General features: G+C 41.4%; 1 protein-coding gene across 1 annotated transcript in view; it reads left to right on the top strand.

Annotated features, from left to right (window-relative positions):
* The window catches only part of fer1l4 (fer-1 like family member 4), a 40,458-nt gene extending 26,895 nt beyond the window's left edge, over positions 1-13,563 (top strand). The window contains exons 33-49 of the mRNA XM_074638872.1: positions 493-605; positions 719-841; positions 1,428-1,476; positions 2,130-2,233; positions 3,937-4,071; positions 4,149-4,268; positions 4,560-4,687; positions 4,781-4,951; positions 5,749-5,903; positions 6,183-6,364; positions 6,459-6,544; positions 6,662-6,760; positions 7,176-7,293; positions 7,643-7,766; positions 9,359-9,660; positions 11,191-11,291; positions 12,876-13,563. Of these exons, the coding sequence (XP_074494973.1) occupies positions 493-605; positions 719-841; positions 1,428-1,476; positions 2,130-2,233; positions 3,937-4,071; positions 4,149-4,268; positions 4,560-4,687; positions 4,781-4,951; positions 5,749-5,903; positions 6,183-6,364; positions 6,459-6,544; positions 6,662-6,760; positions 7,176-7,293; positions 7,643-7,766; positions 9,359-9,660; positions 11,191-11,291; positions 12,876-13,056 (2,291 nt within the window). The 3' untranslated portion in view covers positions 13,057-13,563. The remainder of the gene's footprint in view (positions 1-492; positions 606-718; positions 842-1,427; positions 1,477-2,129; positions 2,234-3,936; positions 4,072-4,148; positions 4,269-4,559; positions 4,688-4,780; positions 4,952-5,748; positions 5,904-6,182; positions 6,365-6,458; positions 6,545-6,661; positions 6,761-7,175; positions 7,294-7,642; positions 7,767-9,358; positions 9,661-11,190; positions 11,292-12,875) is intronic.
* Positions 13,564-16,227: the final 2,664 nt, after the last annotated feature.

A 16,227-nucleotide genomic window follows, 5' to 3' on the forward strand; every position in this document is an offset into this window, starting at 1 on the left:
CGTCCTTTTCTTTTGAGAAACGTCACCATCAGACAGCGTCACCTAATTAATATTCACGAGATGAGCTTTCACCATACTAGGATTCATGCAGTGGGAATATACGACACAGTGGATGTGCTTTTTTTTTTTTTTTGCGTAAAGTGTAACCCCACAAAATAATATAGTTAACTAATGAAATGGAGTTTGAAGTAAAGCTCAGCTACTACTGTAAATAGTATGCTAGTTAGCCAGGCGTGCTAGTGTTAGCGGCTTGTGTTGGTGTAGAAAAACACGCTGTTTAATGTTTAACATGTGGAGAAAACCAAAGTGCGACAGGCCTGCCGTGCGTAGATATGGTTGTTATGCTGCGATTGGTCCATTGCTGTCTGGGGGAGGGGTTAAGCGATTGATCAATTATGTTTATGATTACATGTTTATTTTCAAGGTTTTTCACAGCTATGCTCTCTGGGATTCCCATTTTTATGGACATGATTCCTCTGTGTGTCTCTCCAGTGAGGCAGAGTACGAAGAAGGTCGACGCTCTGATGTCAATGAAGCATATCGGACTCGCCGGCCTGTCAATTAAAGAGTCAAGGATTCCCTTCAACCCCATGAAGCTGGTTAATGTACGTGTATCAGTCTGCTCTGTGTGTTTAAAAACATACAACCAAAATGTTCAGACAAATTTAAACCAGATTTCAACCATAAAGGATTAAAGAATGAGTCGATGTCCACACAGACCCTTCAGGCTCCTCTGACGCTGTTGAAGAAGAGTGAGGAGCTAGAAGAGGAACCACCTGAGAAGGAGGAGTTGGATTGGTGGTCCAAATACTACGCTTCACTGGAGGAGATAGAGAGAAAGGTTAGACCCTTATTTACCTGTCTGTTTGAATAAACGTGTTAATAACATTAAAATGGTATAAAAATTAGAGAATAAATGCAGGACTACATATTGAGGATAACTTTATTGAGGAGCTCAAAACTCCAACAACACTTTGCTAACTAACTACTTCCAGTGTGCATGGAGAAGGGAAAAGTCTGAAGAGGTCAAAACTTAACTTAACTTGATTGAAATTAGATACAAAATCAGCCAATATGATGAACTAACTTCATTTGATCCTAGGTCAGTTTCCTGCATTCACAAAAGAACGAAGAAGAATGTTTTCTTGTAGTTATGAAATATTTATTTCATAATTAAAGTATTACAAGAAAATTACAACATTAACCTTTGTTTCAGGACTTTTCCAAAAATGAGTATGTGAAACAAGGCAGAATAGGACAGATCACTGCAGCAGAATAAAGTTCAACAACAAACTACATGTTAACATTGAATTTATTTACAGTGAAAAAGTGTTAAGTTTCACATTTCAGTTTCAAAAATAGAGAATAACTACCGTAATTAATAAATCAGCTCTTTACTCACCGTCTGATGTGTTGGCTGTCTGCAGGCTGCTGAAGAGAAGGAGGCTGAGGAGATGGAGGAACAAGCAGAAACCGGTACAGTTTTAACTCCCACTTTATTATTTCGGTCTTATTTTGCCATATTTGTCTATTTAATAAAAATATGAAATAATTTATTATTGAATTATTTTAGAGCAACAACACACACGGTGGATATAAGTCACAGAGCTGAAGTGTGTTCAACTGCAGTTCCTCTAATGTCCCCTAGATGCTGCTGTGATTAAACTATGACTATATTGAAGTGAATAGGAAAACCCCCCTAAATTATCTCTACAAATTAAAAATCAGTACAGTTTTTACTGAAGTTCAGCTCTCAGGAGATCTTTTGCGTTCCTCTCACGTCAGGCTGAGTGCAGATTTTCAGAGTCAGTGTTCCATTAAAGAGGTCCACTACGTAGACATGTAGAGTGTCCAAGTATGTGGACACGGGATCATTGCAGCCATATGTGATAACTGAACATGTCGTTTGAAAACCAAAGGCGTCAATCTGCTTCTATAACAGCCTCTGTTCTTCTGGGAAAGCTTTCCATCAGATTTTGGCAGTAAAACACAACGAGAGAGGCAAAATAAATTATATCAATAAGATAAACATACTACAAAATGAAATATTGAAACAAAAATAAATGGAAATCTATGTCAACAGAGTTTTATTTGTTAGTGTTGATAGTGTTCGTTTCTTTATTGTTCAGATGGAGGGAATCTGACCATGGCGAACATCGAAGAAGAGGAGGAGGAGGAAATCTCGTCGGTGGAGATTAAGCCTCCCAAACGCAAGCACATTGCCACACTAGAGGTGGGAGGTCACTGTGATTGACAGTTTACAGTCCAGTCTATCAGTCCGGGGCTGTACTGACGTCAGCAATACAAGAACATTGAATCCAATGTGTAATGTGAATGTAATGTGTCTCTGGTAACTCTGCAGCTCCACAGAGCTTTTTAGCCTCTCTTGTCTCCTAGTTTGGGTTTTACAGCATATTTAGTGTATGGTTTAGTCTCAGCTCTCACATCAACTTTGTTTCCAGCAGCAGAGAGATGTTTTCAGCAAACAAGCTCTGATAAACCCACTGTACGCTACCCGCCCAGTACCAAACGGCAGACGGACAAAGTTAGTTAGTTAAAGATTAGCTGATGAAGAAAGTGGAACACTTAGCAACTAAAGAGACAGATGGTTTTCTCAAGAGTTGGTGGAGACCAAACCAGAGCTCAAGGGAGAGTGTATATTGGTCTTACATTTATCAGGTGGATACCAACTCGCATCCAATGGGATGATAATGTTGCTATTTGATTACCTCAACTACCGTTAAGCTTCAGTTATACTCTCCGCAAAGACGGCCGCACGGACATGAGCTGATGTGGAGTCGTGACTAGGAAGCATTTGTATCTTTTATACTCCTTGCGTATTTCTCCTCGCTGCAAACAGACATTCTTAAAGCTCCTCAAAGTTCTCATTTTTCAACTGCCCATCCGTGTCCACGTAGTTAGAAAAATGTGAGCAGAGGGCGAAAACCCTCACCACGGTATCCCCGCAAAGTCATGTTTCTGATGGTATGATGTCACTTTGGCCATGCGGACACTCGCGGCCCTCGTGGATGCGTTGAGCATAAATCAAGCTTTAGTCCGATCGACTTCACACTTAGCTGGTGTATTGCTGAGGCTCTAGGAAGTGCAGTGTGAAGTGTGAGCTCTTGAGAGTTTTCTCTTGCCACTGTCGCCGCAGTGCTTGCTCATGGGGGGAATTATGGGTCTCTGTAAATTATAGAGTACGGTCTAGACCTGCTCTATAGGAAAAGCGTTATGATTTGGCGTTATAGAAATAAATTGAATAGAATTGAAATGAAGCGTATACTATAGCATTGCTAGAGGATGCAACTATGTCATGGCACGTTTATGTCTCAGGACCAAGTGAAGCACAGTGTTGTGTGTGAAGTTCTTTGGATGAGCAGTTCTCGAGAAAGCTGCAAGCAACGATACCGGGAATGGGCACCGCACTATAAAGATGGTGTAATAGACTAGTAATATGTCACTCACATGTGTCTGCAAGCTTGTTCTGGAGTTTTTCTGCCCATTAGTGGCCAGCCAGCTGTAATCTGTTGTGGGAGATCTTACTGCACCTATAAATCACTGATGGCGTCTTCCAAAATTAGCCAAAAATAGAAAGAAAGCTTCCTGGTTGGCATACTGTGTACCCCAAAACATTACATTTATGGTTTCCTACCTCAAGAAGCAGCCAGAACGGAAAGGTTTGGTCTTCATGTGCCAAACTTTAGGATCTGATCCAAAATGGACTAGTGGAAAGACAACCCAAACCCATCCAGGCCAGTCTCACACACTAGAAACCGAGTGGACCCATGAAGACCTTTAGTTTTATGTTTAAGTCAGAACAATAGTCCGTATCTTGATGTTGACGTACAGACAAGTAATGGCAGAACCGATTTGGAGTAATGGTGCATTATTAAAAACATTTCTGCCTCTGTTTGTGTTTGCGTGTATGTTCAGCTGTATGTAGGTGAACTGGAGGCAGAGTTCAGTCAGTTTCAGGACTGGCTGCGGATCTTCCCGCTGTATAAAGGCAAAGCAAGCATTGACGATGACGATGAAGATGAAGAGGAGAGGCTGATGGGAAAATACAAGGTACTGTGGATGGAGAGCTGTCTGTCTTTCTGTTAGTCTGCAGAGAAGTGTATTTATTCCATACTCTTCATCTCCAGGGCTCCTTCCTGGTTTATCAGATTGATCCAGGAGATGAAGAAGACACCACGTGTCAGATCATGAATGGAATCCCCAAAAACTCACCGATCAAAGTCTTGATCCGGGTCTACGTCGTCAAGGTACCTGTCTCTCTGTCCATCCACAGCCTGTCTTTGCCTCTTACTCATTTCAACAGTCCAACATACTTTAAACTGTTGTGACATTCAAGGATGATCAGACATCTGAGATGTGAGAGTTGGCTGCTATACAGCAACATTTTTCATGCAAGAAACAACCAAATTCACATTCTGCCTTTCACAATGTCCCTGCCTACAGCTGCATTATGTGTTTACTGGGATTAAACAAAGTTGGTACAATATTCTACTGTGAGTCCTACTGTGTTTTTCTGTGTGTCTGTTTGTGTCCTGCAGGCCACCACTCTGGCTCCCACAGACCCGAACGGTAAAGCTGACCCGTATCTGGTGGTCCGAGCTGGCCAGCAGAGTCTGGACACCGAAGATCGATACATCCCCAAACAGCTCAACCCCACGTTCGGAGAGTCAGTACCTGTCAGTCTACCTGAACCTGTGCAACACTCTTTCTGTCTGTCTGTCTGTCTGACTGTCTGTATGTCTGACACTCTGTCTTTCAGGGTGTTTGAATTCACAGTGTCTTTCCCGCTGGAGACAGAGTTGGTTGTTAGAGTGATGGACCACGATATCATAGGGTCCGATGACGTCATCGGCGAGACGCGGGTTGACCTGGAGAACCGGTTCTACAGCCGCCACAGAGCGTCTTGCGGTCTGGCTCTTTACTATGACAGGTTAGTACCACAACTTCATCACATTAGTCTCAGAACTACGACACATTAGAACCCGTACTAGAACACGTTAGAACAACGACATGTTGGTATAAAACAATGTGACTTGGTGTGTGGAACTAGATGTGAAACTCGGACAACACAAGTATGTATCAAGACATATTAGTACCAAAACATTAGTACTAGTACTATCACATAATAGTGTCAAAAAAGTGTCTACAATATGTTACTACCAAAACTGTGACACTAGTACCAGAACTAAAACACATGAGACATGTTAGAAACAGTACGACATGTTAGTACTGGAATTATGACACATTAGAATAAAAAAATGTGACATGTTAGAACTAGGACTGCAACACCATAGGACCAGTAGGGGGACATATTAGTACCAAAACTAGAACAAATTAGTACTTATACTACGACACAATAGCATCAAAACTACAATATGTTAGTACCAGAACCAGAACTCGAACACCTTAGAAACAGTACCACAACATGTTAGAACCAGTTTTATAACCCTTGAGTACCAAAACTAAGAAACAGTAGTGACAGTACTATGACATGCTAGTACCAGAACTACGACATGTTAGTACCAGAACTCGGACACATTAGAAACAGCACTAGGACATGTTAGAAACAGAATTATGACAATTTAGTACCAAAGAACATTAGTACCACTACGACACATCAATAGTATAATAATAAAACATGAATACAGGAACCACCGTATGTGTTATGTTATGAGTATCTGTCTTTTTAAATATTATGTTTCCCTCTACTTGACTGTCCCTCTCCAGTGAAGGTTACAATATATGGCGCGATGGGAAGAAGCCTTCGGCCATTTTGGCTGAGCTCTGCAGAAAGAACGGCATCATGTCTCCAGAGTACAGAACATCTGAGGTCAAAGTCCTCAACAAGATCTTCAAGATCCCACCTGACGCAGTACCTGAAGGTAGGACAGGCAGACAGATCTAGCCAGATTCAGTCAGTCATAAGTAAGAGATTATATGTATATTATACAAAGTGGAAGTGAAAAGTCCATCACTGTCCCTCTGTGGACATACTGTATATCATGAACCACTACTAGTATTGCTACTACTACTTCGGCTCTCTTGCGGCTACTACTGACACTGTAGTACTGCAGCTGCTCCCCTCATACTGCAGCAACCTCCAGCTGTATCAGCAGCAGTAACAGTACTCTATTATACAGCAGTGTTGTTGTTGTTATCAGCTTTGGTGAAGAAGAACCAGCGGTCTCCAGAGGAGGAAGCAGAGATGGAGGAGCATGCAGCCCTGAGCGTGCTGCGGCGCTGGGGGGAGATGAACGAGTTCCTCCCTGGAGCCATTGCTCTGGTCCCAGAGCATGTGGAGATCCGGTCCCTGTTGAACCCGGACAAACCTGGACTACCTCAGGTAACCACTACAAACAATAACTACAATCACAACAGTAACATACGTCTACTGGTATTACCATACGGCATCAGCAATGTGTGTGTGTGTGTTACAGGGTTACCTTCATATGTGGGTGGACATGTTTCCTTCTGATGCCCCGGCTCCGCCCCCTGTTAACATCAAGCCCCGCCTACCTGAACAGTAGGTCGACACACTATCGAGTAGACTACAGTAGACTCTATATAGTACAGTAGAGTGTCAAATAAAGTAGACAAGGAGTTACATTATGTAACCTTTTTGTGGTATCCTTGACGACAGGTACGAGCTGCGAGTGACCATCTGGAACACCGATGATGTGTTTCTGGACGATGTCAACCCGTTCACCGGAGACCCGTCCTCCGACATCTACGTGAAAGGGTTCGACACACACACACACACACACGCACACACACACGCACACGCACACGCACACGCACACACACGCATACACACACAAACAAGATAAATCTGAAGGGTACATACATGCTTTTGTGGCTATTAGCGCTGATCTTTGTGAATTGGATTGTTTTTGTATTGAGCCTCGTTTGCATAGAAAGGGACTAATGTTGTGCCAAATGTAGCCTATGTATATTACCCAACTTAAATACGTGCAAATAGTACAGGAGCACCAAGACTCATCATCTTGGCAGCACAGCTAGGGGTGCATTTAGGTTGCTTTGAGAATTACATGGTTTCTTTTTGTCATATTTGTGCAGTTTTAACGGTCGCAAAAGCTGTGCAATCCATTATTTGTGAATTCGCTCATCAGTGTTTTATTCTGTTCTCTATGCAGCTGGATAAAGGGACTGGAATCAGAAAAACAGGAGACTGACGTCCACTTTAACTCTCTGACTGGGGAAGGAAACTTCAACTGGAGATTTGTGTTCCGCTTTGACTACCTTCCTACTGAGGTACACATACATACAGTACATACACCTAGTGACACCTGGACCTGCTGATGGTCAACATTTCCACTGATACCTTGATGAATCTTGATGATTATAGTGAATTCCTGACCTTTGATTTGCTCTGGTGTCTCTAGGGCTACAACTATAATGACTATGTTCCTTATTGATTAATCTGTCAATTATCATTTTCTTTTTTACAATGAAGCAATTCAAAATGTCCAAAAAATTGTAAAATCATCCATTGCAGTTTCTCAGAATCCAAGGGGATGTTTCTTGTTTTTGTTTTTACCACGGGACGCTAGCAGTCAGTCTGGTTGTTAGTGGGAGTAAATCTCCTCCTCTCGTCCCGTAGAAAGAGGTGGTGTTTAAGAAGAAGGAGTCCTTTTTCTCTCTGGAGGAGTCAGAGTTTCGGCAGCCGGCTGCTCTGACGATGCAGGTCTGGGACTACGACCGCATCCTTGCCAACGACTTCCTGGGTGAGACACACCGACAGGCAGGACTATAAATTCTCAAATATTTCAAATATTTCCCTCTACTGAAACAGGCTCGTAATGAGAGACAGGTCTTTATTTCTTCCTCTTCTATAAGTGTAAATAAATATTTTAGTAAGAAGCCTCCCTATTTTCTGACGTACTCCTGTTTTAATCTACTGGTAATATAAACGCAACACTTCCTACATGTTTATGTCTTGATAATTTCAGTATAATGTCCATTTTTACAGCACTATTGTTGTTGTACTGATCTCCGCAACTCTCAAACAGAAGGTATGCTTTCATCCAGTAATTGATTCCAGTAGTTTCTACTTTGCTGTTTTTTTTTTATCGCTATTAAAGCTAGGGTTGGTAATGTTGAGGAGTACGCTAGATTTTAAAAATTATCCGACTGAAAAAAACAGCCCGGTGTTGTCAACTCTTTTCCAATGAAAGTAGCTCCAAAAGCCCCTGAATCTAGAGAGAAAGTCACCAAGTTGGCAACACTGACAGTTTGGCCCTCCGGGCCTTCCTCAAAAGCCACTCCCCCAAAATGATCATTATGAACGTAAACAACGAACATGGCTATTGTTAGTACTCGCAGCTGTCAAGCTAACAGCTTGTGGAAGACTCTGGTGAAGCACAATGAGTGCACGGGCAGAGTGCACGCTGGCAGGCAAATAGATAGACAGGCAGATAGTCTGTGGACAGTCCTGCAACAGATACCATATTATTTTCTTTTTTTTGTCAGAGCATTTGATTTATATTTTTTAATTTTAATTTTAATTTTTTTAGAATTTCAACAAATATAACAAAAAATATTTCTAAAATACTAGGGCTGTCAGAGTTTACGTGATAATAACGTGTTAGGTTGTAACACGTTTTAAAACTAGAATGAAGGAATCCATTGGTACCAACCATGTCATACTAGCTTGTCGCAACGGAGGCTAAAATTAAATTTTGGCAAGGAAAAACTGGCATGGCCATTTTCAAAGGGGTCCCTTGACCTCTGACCTCAAGATATGTGAATGAAAATGGGTTCTACGGGAACCCACGAGTCTCCCCTTTATAGACATGTTGTAAAAAGTAAGCTCAAAGCGCATGATCCTTCCTGTTCCTGGTAGGCTCATATGCAGTGTTGTGTTTCATTGACAGTAGCTTAAAACAAAACAAAAACAACAAGTAGAAGCGACTGGAATTATTATATGAGTCATTTGGTCTAGTCAGCCATTACTTGAATACTTTTTGCTTTTATTTGAGGATTTATTGTATAATTCATAAACCTCACCAAAACAAATTTTAATTTAATTAAACTAAATGCTGAAACACTGTTTCTGAAAGAGCGAATGTTAGGTTTGAGTTTTTCAACACTGTGAGCAACACAAGCTAAACTCCATTCACTCCAGAAAGCTCAGATCCAGATATCTCCAAACATGGACAAATAACATCAAAACATTTTGTAATTTGGGTGAACTGACCCTTTAAATTGAACATTTCAGAGTGGCTTCACCAGTGTATCCTTAGTATACCACAGAGCAAATGCTCATGGTGCTAACATCCTCTTCCTCATCATCCTTCTTTTGTTCTTCCTCCTTCAGGCTCCATAGAGTTACGTCTCCACGACATAGTGCGACCGGCAAAGTCACCCAGTAAATGCACGATTGATTTGGCGAAGGATCGGGCCAGCCCTCGATTCTCCATCTTCCGCGCCAAGAAGATGAAGGGCTGGTGGCCGCTGACCCGCCTGAAGACGGCCGAGGACTTCGAGAGGGAGGAGAAGGAGAGGGAGGAGGCCAAGAAGAAGGGGAAGAAGAAGAAGAAAAAGAAGGACAAGAGGAGTAACATGAAACAGGAGGAAATCCAGTACACAGACAGCAGTGGCAACACTTTCCTGCTAATGGTAAAAAAAACAACTAATATACTAATAATGATAATGCTGCCCGAAAAAGGCGAGACGCAGTAACTTAATTTTTGTTGAGCCCTCTTGTTTCTGATTGGGTGGGATGGGGAGGGGACATTTTTTTTCTGGTTTACAGCGTTGATGTCTTTTTTACATTTCAAAATTCAAAAGAATGCAAGTCATAAAAAAGACATCCAGCAGCTGAAAGATCATAATCCCTCCTTTTCCTGGTCAGCTTTTAACATGACAGTTTCTTAGCTTCAATACAAGTGTCGCACAACTCTTCTCCTTTACACCATGCTTTATTCACCAAACACTTTACACTATCTTCCCTTCATCAGGGTGGTGCCTGAGGCTGTTTCCTGTTTCCTTATATACAGCATTTTGATCTGTCATATATAGAGGCGAAGTCCCGCCCCTTCCAGTGGACCACCATGGGACCTTATTTTGGAAAGAATTTGTACGGTAGTCAACGGCGAGAGATAAATATATTTTGATCCCGTTTGAATTGCGCCATGAATCACACATATGATGTTTGTCAATTTAAAAGATAATTTTGCAAGTCAAGTCTCAGTTTTTTGTAAAGCTGTTGAAGTATAAGACTGTGAAAATACGTAATTAGAAAGACGACACACCCAAAAGTCACATAAGTGACGTCTCTCTCTCTGAAGCTACGATGCCTGTGTGTTTTGTTTTGGGATGGACTCGCACGAGCAACGGGTCTTACTCAGTCTTTTGCTTTCTGGCTGATAAAAAGACCAGGAGTCGCTGGATAAAACACATCAGGTAAGACAACGTTACATTTGTACGTGGTCATAACTAAGTTAGCTAGCTAGCTAGTGCTGGTGACGTATATTGTGCGAGACGAGAGATGTAGTTCACTGAGCAGTTTCACACAAAACTAAATGATACTACGACAAACTGCGACTATCTTGACTTGCAAAATTATGTTTTAAATTGACAAACATCATATGTGTGATTCATGATGCAATTTAAACAAAATAAGGTCCCATGGGGTCCGCCGGAAGGGGAGGGACTTCGCCTCTCTATGATCGATAAATCACCATAGATACCATGTATACAAAACGTTACAGTTGAGTTATGCAACAGGATGTGTCGTTGACTTTAGTTTATCAGAAAACGTGAAAAAAACAGCAAAGTAGAGGTGATACGAAATAATCAGTGAGTGAGAACAGTATTAGTGTCAAACAGACAAACTCAGCAGCAGTGGTGAGCATGACATGACTCCGTTGTGCTGGAATTAATGCTGTGGGGATGTTTTTTGTCATTACACTGAACTCAGCGTGTGAAACATTAGAGTAGTAAGGATTGCTTTATTTGTTCATGCTTGTCATTATTTGAATAACGGCTTCTATTACAGTACTAATGTTAAATTCCAATTCTAATTTAAACTCCAGTTTGAATAATTGTTGTGACATTGAAACTAACACACTGAAACTGTGTGTGTGTGTGTGTGTGTGTGTGTGTGTGTGTGTGTGTGTGTGTGTGTGTGTGTGTGTGTGTGTGAAGGGGAAGGTGGAGGCGGAGCTGCAGCTGGTGACATTAGAGCAGGCGGAGGCCAACCCTGTGGGGCGGGCCCGCAAGGAGCCAGAGCCTCTGGATAAACCAAAGTACGACACACACACCACACACACACACACACACACACACACACACACACACACACACACACACACACACACACACACACACACTGTTAAAGGATGGGTTCACAATTTTTCAAGTTCGGAAAAAAAATTATTTGGGAACCTATCCTTTAGCGCCGGGTCACACGAGAAAGTGGAACAGCGATTCATCCATGCGTCTTTGCGAAATATGTGGTTCTTGTAACTGCTCTATTAGTTGATGAACTACTGTAGGTGGTAAGCTAACGGCTATCACGCTAGTGAGCTGGGAACATGCAAGGGCCATAGACTGAATACAAGAAGTGGACGTAGTCACCGTGATGTCACCAATTGGTTTGTGGACTGCCGTTTTGAAGCCTCGAGTTCAGCATTTGGACCGTCGCCATCTTGGTATTCGGCCATCGCCATGTTGGTCTTTTGCAACCAGAAGTGACACGAGAGGGTGGAGCTAAGTACAACTGAACGCTGAATAAGACATTTTTTGGTGACCAAAAAGGTTATAATTATCTTTCATAAACACACCGTGGAAGGGTTAAAGTCCTGAGACAAAAAAATGGACACCTAGACCGGACAACGCTGTGGTAGCAACCTGTCAATCACAAAGTAGCCACGCCCTAAAGCATACCCTGCCTTATGGTCTATTTGACTCTAAATGGGACCATAATTTACTAAATTACTTGAAACTAGCGATTGAGCCATAAACTCATGTTTACAATGTTTACTGAGGTAATAAATCAAGTGAGAAGTAGGGTCATTTTCTCATAGACTTTTATACAATCAGACTCATTTTTGCAACCAGAGGAGTCGCCCCCTGCTGGCTGTTAGAAATAATGCAAGTTTAAGGCACTTCCACATTGGCTTCACTTTTCAGACCTCAGAGTTGCCCACTAGCGATCACTAGTCCGTCACAATATTTCCCAAACTTCTTTATGTTTTCCATTTGCTGTGCTGTTTACTCCCCTCAGGCATTTTCTTGTCAGGATTTTACACTGTTTCAGACAATAAAGAGTTACTGAAGACGGGAAAGAAAAGCGCTCTGAGCTATAGCGAGCTGTTAGTAGCCTAGAGGTTTAAGTTGGAGAAAATGGAAATACTCAAGTATAGTACGAGTACCTCAAAACTGTAGGCTACTTAAGTAAAGTACTTGAGTAAATATACTTAGTTATTTTCCACCACTGTGTACTTGTATCATCGACTCCGGTCTCTTAACTGTCTGTCGATCACGTCTCTGTTGTGAAGCAGTTTATACTGCACATCTTATAAGTTATCATAGTCTCCTCCATTTTGGACTCTACGTCTCTCCTTTTCCCTCAAAGGTCAGCGCTGTCAAGACCGCTTGCTATTGGTCAGTGGTGTAAATTCTTGTGTCAAACGTCACTAAAGTTAAAAATCAATGTGAAAGATTTGGATAGATTCACATTACCCCTGAGCATGAATCCACTGATTGCAGCGATTCCACCTTTGGAATCTATGTCACCTTTTTAAATGCTGGTGTGATCAGACCTTTATCCCACTGTAGACTCAGTCCAGGTGTAAACAGCTGTAAACCGTCTCCTGTCCTCCCTCTAGTCGTCCCTCAACCAGCTTCTCCTGGTTCGTCAACCCGTTCAAGACCTTCTTTTTCCTCATCTGGAAGAAGTTCAAGAAGTTCATCATCGCTCTGGTCGTCCTCGCCGTCCTCACGCTCTTCCTCGGCCTCCTCATCTACACGCTGCCGGGGCAGATCTCCACCCTCATAATCAATGGATGAAGAAACCTGTGGGGCATCTTCATCGCCTCGTCCTGGATGTCACAGACTGTCTCAGGTTTCTGATCCGGAACTGATCCAGTTTACGACTGACTGAAGTCATATTCTCTACTTAGTCTGATCAGTAAAACTCATGATTTATTTATGTTTACACTGACTGCACTACATTACCCAGCATCCTCATTTATATAAACACATCCCAGGTCATGGGAGCAATAATCAGAGATTTTACTTTACCGTCAGATTTATCTGTCATCAGAAGAAATTCCTGGACACCTATTACTGCAGATTTAAGTCACATATTTACATTATGTAAATTAAATTAATTCTGAAACTGTCATGCAGCACTGGACAGATGTGTAGATTAGCACGAATCTGACTAGATAAATCAGCACCTCTCCTAAACATAAACATAACTCTGTTGTATAAAAGTCTAATTTTGTTGATTTAATATAGTTGTGGTTGCTAATTTTATATTTTGAAGGTAAATAAAATACATACGCACTTTCATATTTTTGTTTAATTTTGCACTGACTCCTAACTGAAGTTGATATTCTCATTTGTACCCGTTTGCTCAATATGAATGTCAGCTTTTATTTCTAAGTAAATTAATGAATAAATATTAATATCAGTCAGAAACAGGCAGTGAACAGACTTTAAAAAACATTTGGTTAAATTATTTTTTGAAAAAACATATTAGCGTGTTAATCATTTCAGAGTTTTAAAGATTTAATACTTTGTTTTCCAAGATGCTCCTGAGTTACAGTTATTATATAGTTTGAAATTAAGCTAAAGTCTTGCTAGCACCCCCTGGAAGCTGCAGCATTCACTACAGACACAAAATGAACAAACATCCTGATGATTTAGCAGCTCTAAACAATAAACAATTTAAAACCTGTCCTCTGGAGAGCAGGAATCTGATCAGGAGATTTCATGGAAACCTGTTCAGTAGATGATGAGATATCTGTCTGTGGACTCAAGCTTACCAGTCAGCATCCAGAGGTAGAAAATATAACGTAGTTAGAAAACAGTTTTCTCTTAATGAGATAATTAAATACAATTATGAGAAAACACAGTTTGACTTTTGAAGGTGAGCGGAGTGAAGTAAAAGTCAGACTTCATCCTCGTCTTTAGGCGGTTCAACAGGAAGTTAGAAACAGTTTGTTTACAGAGGCTCGCTCTAATTGTTTCCTCTGAGACTCCGATGATGTCGCCCGTTGCCTCGGAGACTAGAAGGGAAGTGATGTCAGACGACCAGAATGAGGTTCAGTTCACAAATATGTCAGCTGCTGTGAGACAACACTGGTGGTTATTTTACGCCACTCCGGTCTGTTAGTCGGTTGGTCTACCACTTTGGTCCAGACTAAAATATCTCAACAATTGATCAACTATTGACTGCCAAGAAGTTTTTTACAGACATTTGTGGTCCCCAGAGGATGAACCATACTGAATTTCGTGATCCTCTGATCCTCCAGCGCCAACGTGAGGTTCACATTCGTGGGTTTGAGTGAAATGCCTAAACAACTATTTGATGGATTGCTGTGAAATTTGTTTCAGACATTCATGTCTCCCTCAGGATGAATTGTAAGGACTTTGGTAAACCCTCAACTTTCTATCTAGCGCCACCATCAGGTAAAACTTAAAGAGGAACTATTATGCTTTTGTGCATTTTCCCTTTCCTTTAGTGTGTTATATAGGTTTTTTGCATGTAAAAGGAATGCAAAGTTACAAAGCCCAAAGTCCACGCCAAAGGGAGTTACTCTCCCCACAGAAACACTGCTCCTGAACTGTGTGAAACACCTTGATTGAAGTCCGGCCTTTTCTTCCATAACGGGGTGATGTCACCAAGTAACACAGATGCATAATACCTGCCCAGAGGCTAGTTTGGCACGCCCTCAAACAAAGTTAGTTAGAGGGGAGCTGGAACGGAGTCTGAAGAGTTTGGTTCGGTTGACCAATCACAACAGGAGCTCAAACAGAGCATTTCAGACAGAGGGTGAAAAGAGGTGCTGCAGCCGGTACGAGAAAAATAGCTAAAGCGTTTTTTGAACATTAAAGCTGAAGTAAGCGAGATTGGAGCAAATATGCTTAAATAAAGTTATTTTTATAAAACGGTCGCTGTTTCGTGACAGTAGTACATGAAACGGGTAACCTGAAAAAAATCATGTGCCTCTGTGTCCTCCGGTGCTCCTAACAGCATCTGCAAGATTTCCCAGACCGGAGGAAAACAAGCAGTAAGAGCTGATCTGGAGTCTGCCGTCCAGCTGCTGTCTATGAGAGCCGGCTGTCAATCACTCGCGAACTCCGACCAAACGGTCAAACTAGGCAGCGCTGATCAAATATGAATCAATATTATGTTACGTTAATGCCTATTTCTCTCCTCAAATGTTTTCAGAATCATCTTGTAGTGTACTGTTCAGCTGTAAAATGAGAAAGTTTGTGACGCGGCCGCCATTGTGAAATCTGTTGAAGGGAGGCCAAGTTCTGGTCACATGACCGGAGCACAGCCAATAGGAACGCTCTCTCTCTGAAATGACCTGTGATTGGTCAAAGTCGCCCGTCACGGGCTAGATTTGTTAAAGCCTGAAAACAGAGCCATGAGGAGGTGCAGAAGTCCAGTTTTCTCTCAGAACACTTGAATTACAATATGCTGAAAGGTTATTATGGAATTTTTGCCCAATGATGCCAAAAATATTCTGCCTACTGCCACTTTAAAGCATGTAAACACGTTATAGTAGAAACCCCAACTGTGTTTAGCCTATTGCTTATTAGACGCTCAAAGTTCAAGTTCAAAGTTCTTCATTTGTCATGAGCACAACTATTCCACTGCAGCTGTCGTTGTCAATGAGTTTCTTTGTTCTCAGGCTCCATCCAAGTCCAACACATAAACATGAAATAGTGCAAAAGTTAAAATATAGGAATAAAATATAAAATAGAGGAAAGTAAAATATAAAGTAAGAAGGGGAACATTACACCTGCTTAACATCAGCATGTTAGCATTGTCGTTGTTAGCATGTTAGCATTTGGCTTGAAGCTCCGTCGTGCCTAAATTCAGCCTCTCAGAGCTGCTAGCACGGCTTTTAAAAGATTAAATTCAAATTTCAAATTTAAATTCATTATTTTTTTTCTTTCATAGAAAATACTATCTTAAAGGGACTGTTTGTAACTTCTTAC

This window comes from Sebastes fasciatus, chromosome 1, assembly GCF_043250625.1.
Source record: "Sebastes fasciatus isolate fSebFas1 chromosome 1, fSebFas1.pri, whole genome shotgun sequence".
In the NCBI taxonomy this organism is placed as follows: Eukaryota; Metazoa; Chordata; class Actinopteri; order Perciformes; family Sebastidae; genus Sebastes; species Sebastes fasciatus.